Source organism: Atta colombica, unplaced genomic scaffold (genome assembly GCF_001594045.1).
Source record: "Atta colombica isolate Treedump-2 unplaced genomic scaffold, Acol1.0 scaffold338, whole genome shotgun sequence".
NCBI lineage: Eukaryota > Metazoa > Arthropoda > Insecta > Hymenoptera > Formicidae > Atta > Atta colombica.
Window position 1 is genome coordinate 57,055 of NW_017259446.1, and position 5,262 is coordinate 62,316.

Genomic DNA, 5,262 nt, shown 5'->3' on the forward strand with positions numbered 1-5,262 from the left:
ATACAGTACTATTGTAGAGCAACGGAGATAATACGAGCTAAAGGGAGGAATAGACTCCTGAAGTCAAAGCGAGACGAATGGGAGAGAGAAGGAACGCGAAAGCATAACGCCTGGTGAAACCGTGAGTGGGAGGGAGCCGACGGAGTCAGGATAGCCATCGTACGTCGGTCGGACCGACGTGTCGTTGAGAGAGAAGGTGCGAGAGAGCTCCAGGAGCGGTAGGAGAGTACGTTATCTAACACCTAGACTCGATCGGACGTCGCGGGCTCGAAAGAACCACGCGCGCCGACGTCGTTTCTTTCTCTCTCTCTCTCTCTCTCTCTCTCTCTCTCTCTTTCCATCTCCTCGCTCTCTATCCAATTCTCCCCACCTTTTCTCTCTCTCTCTCTCTCGCGCTCCCTTCTCATCGTCCGTCAAGCATCGCGCGCGCGAGACACACCGTCGTCGGTCGTCGGAGCCGTGTGACAGCTCCCGCGTGCAGTCTTCACTCTTCGTACCGAGTTCGATCGTCGTCGGAATAGCGGAACGAACCGCGCGCGCGTAACCGAGAGAGATCCAAGAGTAGAACGCGAGCATCATTAATCTGACTGAGGTTCCGGAATCCGGGGAGGCCGGCGTCATCCTCGGTGACGACGAGCCACCCGCGAGTGGCACGGGACACCGTCGACGCTGTCGGCGAGTCGATTCGTCCGTCGATCGGCGATAGTAAGACAGTAACAACAGCAGCAACAGCCAGTTAGTAGCAGCGGCGAAACCATGGCGGATGACCAGGAGAACAACACGTGCGAGGATTCCCTCGGGACCGGCGACACCAATACTGCTTTTGCCAAGAAATTGCGGGGCCGGAAGGGCGCCCTCAAGAAGAAGAATGTATACATGGTCAAGAATCACAGCTTTATGCCCCGATTCTTCAAGCAGCCCACTTTTTGCAGCCATTGCAAGGACTTCATATGGTAAGTGCAAACACCTTTGAGACCAGAATCCATAGACATTGCTCGAGATTGGATATAATCTTAAGCTTAATGCTTGAGATGTCATGAATCAATCAGAGAACCGTATTAGCTTAAGACATTGCTTGAGATAATCTTGAGATTAAGAACGGACTATGGATACCGATCTTTTGTGATTTTATTATCTTCAATTTGTATAATGTCTGTTGTTTATTACTGAGCCTCGAGCGGATGCTCCGATTAGATACATTGAATCTTTTTCTCTCTTTTTTCTTTTTGTATCTATGATACAATGAAATATTCGATGACTTATTCGGCAGAATTAATCAAAGAAGTACATTGTATCGTTTTTAAGATAACACCTTTGTTGAGTATAATGGAATACAAACAAAAAATTGTTTTGAAAGATAATGATGCTGTCGTCTCCCAAAGATGTGACTTCAGATGACAAGACAATGTATGGGTATTTTTCAAATAGCTCTTTCCCGAATTCCCCGAAACACTGCGCAAACGTTTCGCGCGTTGCTATTCATATTTTCGGCTTTGTGGCCATTACAGTCGTTACTATCATTAGACTCTTATTATTTGAATACGTTCCCGAGAATAACGACGACGATGCACTGTGTGCGCATTGGCACGCTTTGGCTCCTCATAAATGTATCTATGCGTCGGATGCGTTCCAGTAACGATCGAGTTTGCATCCCCGGGAGAAGAGTAGGTGAACGCCTCGGGGAGAAACTCATCACGGGACGACTTGCATCGACAGGTCTGCTCCGACCAGGAATGTTCATGAGATTTTATCCTTGATCGATTTGGACAAAGACGATCGCTTATTTTGGAAGCGTTCCATTTGGCGCTCATAAAGCTTATGAGCGTCATTTGTCTTCGTTTAAAATTTGATAAATAATCCTTAAAATAAATGACTTAATAATTAGTAGACAATGATTCAATTATTGGACAAAATGACAACAATTTAAAAACTAAGCTTTTAATGATACGTACGGCTCTGAATAAATTCATTGTTTATAAAAATTTAATGCGAATTTATTTGAAGTCGTACGTATCATTAAAAGCTCGATATTTAAAATTTTTGTCATTTTGTTCAATAATTAAGTAAAGTCCACTAATTGGTACATTATCTCACAAGACAAAAATATTACAAATCATTCCAAAAATATCACAGCAACGTATTGCAACGTTTCAGCAATATTGCAGTAACATTGGGAGTATTGCAGCAGTACTGTTGCAAACTTCTGTATGGGAACAAAGACGAAATAATTCTAAGAGAGCTGTGAGCAGCCAATGGAATCATAATTTCAATCTTATCTCCGATGGCATTTAAATTTATGAATTCGCCCGAAATTATACATTCTCCTTTTTTGTTCTTTGGAGGAGAAAGATTAGTTTTTTTTAGTCTATGAATATTTTTTCTCTACAACAATCGATGATTTCTTTTTCTTTCTTGCTTTTTAAAGATGACTTGACAATATACATTTAAAAAAATTTAAACAAAGCCTTTTTTGTACGGCTACTTTTTGTATGGCAACTATAATTGACATGGTTGTTGCTTTATTTGGATATTTGACGTCAACCATCGGGAACGATCGGTTATGTGTTTGATTATCAACGGTACTAATTTATTTATTTTTTTTTTCATGTTTTGTCACAGGTTTTTGCGCAGTGAGTTTGTATTTACAATCTCATGCGTAACCAGAAACTGATAATCTCTGTAGCAGTATATGAAATGATGCGCTATTTTAAAATTAGTATTCAATTAACATTGATGAACAGCAATGAATTCGTGAATATCACTTGAATATTTCGTTTTCTTTAATATCTCTATTCCATATATAATATATCCGATATTCTCTCGATTGTCGAGATGAAAGTCGCGTGTAGAAATTTTCACGAAATTTTTTGCGCGATTGTTCATAATATAACGGAGAAAAAACATGGGAGGGCATCTTTCTCTCTCTTTCTCCTACTTCTTTCTTCCTCCTCTTTTCCTCTTTTCTCTCTCTCTCTCTCTCTCTCTCTTTCTCTTATCTCTCTTCCCATCTCCACTAGAGTTAATCGGCTTTTGTACATGCTATCTACTACTAGCCATCTCTGGACCTTCGATGGCATATTGATAATAGAGTTTGGGATTAATTATAAGTAGAGATTTATTCCCTTAAGGTAATGCAGTCTTTTTCAGTTAACTTTACTCATTTTCAATCATCTACGCGATTAACGAAATATTGTTTTTAATCCCTTGATAAATTATAAGTATCATCTGATTTAAAAACGCAGAAAATATCTTCTTACCTGCAAAATTTATAAACTGAACATTTCCTTTTTTGTTCGTATACAGGAAGAATATCAATTTCTGATTGACTAATTTGTCATGCGAAAATCAATTTGCAGGAGTCGTTCAGTATATTCAGAACTTTATTAATTTCTTTTTGCAAGTACCCATTATCGATATTCTTCTCATGTCGTGTGTAATGATATAATACGATGAGATATATCCATCTTCTTCTTCTTCCAATCGAGGCAGACAGATACATAAATTCAGTTAATAACGCTTTCGAACCGACCAGTCGAGCGGTTTGATTAAATGATCCGGCCTTGACGCACTCACGCTGTTCTTCCTCTGTCCGAATTAGAAACTTCTCTGTTGCGATGTGAGAAGTGACGGCGCCATTTCTTATAAATGTTGTATGCATACGTATGTGCGTGCGTGCGTGCATACGCACGTGCCGACCTCCCATCGTTCTTTCGCGGTTGGACTCTCGGCTCGACCTCCGATTTAATGATAAAAAAACCCTCGGATCCGTTCTGGTGACATATTATAATTGGCTTGTTTACAACATGCAATTATTGTTCTATACTTTTACGTCTAGAAATTGAAAGCTTTATGTTAAATGCTTTATGTTAATTACGTGAATTTTTTTTATATAAAAATCAGAATTATTTAAAGCAATCTGAATTTGTTGTGAAATTATAATAGTGCAATTGTAAATTGAGGCTATTACTCTGATAGTAAAGAGCAAATATAATACTAAAGTGATTTATAGTGTATATCCGGATTCAAATTGCTGGATCTATTCATAAATTTATATGCAGGTCTCTCTCGTTTTAAATTATAAAGACTTCTATATTAAATTATAAAATTTCTATGTAGACTATTTCTTGTATTAAATTATAAAGATTTCTATAGAAACTATCTCTCGTATTACACTATAAAGACTTCTATGTTAAATTATAAGACTTCTAAGTAGCTGTATCTTAAATATTAATATTAAATTATAAATAGAATCTTATTTATAACAATCTTATATATAACAAAATCTCAGAAATTGGTTATAAATAACTTATTTATAACCAATTTCTGAGATTTTGTTATATTGTTTTGTATATTAATATGAATAAAATTTCAAATAACTGCCATATATGATTCTGATATTTTATATAAAGTACTTATTTTCTTATTGCCATTTAGATTTCTCTATCTTTTATTGAATGTATACATTCGACAAAAAATAGAGTAATCTAAATGACATTAAGAAAATAAGTACTTTACGTAAAATATCAGAATTACTCATATAAGCAACCGTTAGAAATTTCGTTCACGTTGTTACAATCGATTCCCATTTAAATTGGAAGTTCTGTAAAGGGATGGAAGGACGAACATCTATGCATAAATCCCTTCTATTTCGAATTCACAGAATAGTATTGGTTGTTTCCATTCGAAGATATTGATGGGATACGTTGACATCTATGACGTCGGAATAGATAGGAGAGACTCATTTGGACTTCATATCATATTCATAACGATAACGACCAATGCCATTCTCTTGATTTGTAGCTAGGAAGATTAACGACTTTTTTAAATAATTTTTTGTTAAAATAATTTTATATCCGAACGTATCGCTCAGATAAGTTTACTAAATTTTCAAATTATATATATTCATTAATGTATTCGTCCTTATTTAATAAAGTTCTTTTGTTTATCCAAGAAATATCTGTAATTGTGCTGTTTATCGTGTAATTCAAATGCGTTTTGGGAAAAGGTTCATAAATTATACTGTTAAATAAAAAATATTATTATTTAAGTATAAAAAGAATAATCCCTTTTTATTTTTGAAACGCTAAATATGATTTCGTTTGCCAAATAGTTCTATTACATTTTAATTTTAAGAAATTTGCAACTCAAGTTGCAAAAGAATTTTAATATATCTTGTATTGTAATTATTTATACGTATATGACATGTTAAAACATTTGTTTTGATTATGATTGATAATTATAATATTAATATAAAATATAATA

General features: G+C 35.8%; 1 protein-coding gene across 2 annotated transcripts in view; it reads left to right on the top strand.

The window, feature by feature from the left end:
- Positions 1–5,262, top strand: part of LOC108690627 (protein kinase C, brain isozyme) — a 66,576-nt gene that overhangs the window by 551 nt on the left and 60,763 nt on the right. For both annotated transcript variants that reach the window (XM_018198015.1, XM_018198016.1), the window contains exon 2: positions 18–953. In XM_018198015.1, coding sequence (XP_018053504.1) covers positions 757–953 — 197 coding nt within the window. In that variant the 5' untranslated portion in view covers positions 18–756. The remainder of the gene's footprint in view (positions 1–17; positions 954–5,262) is intronic.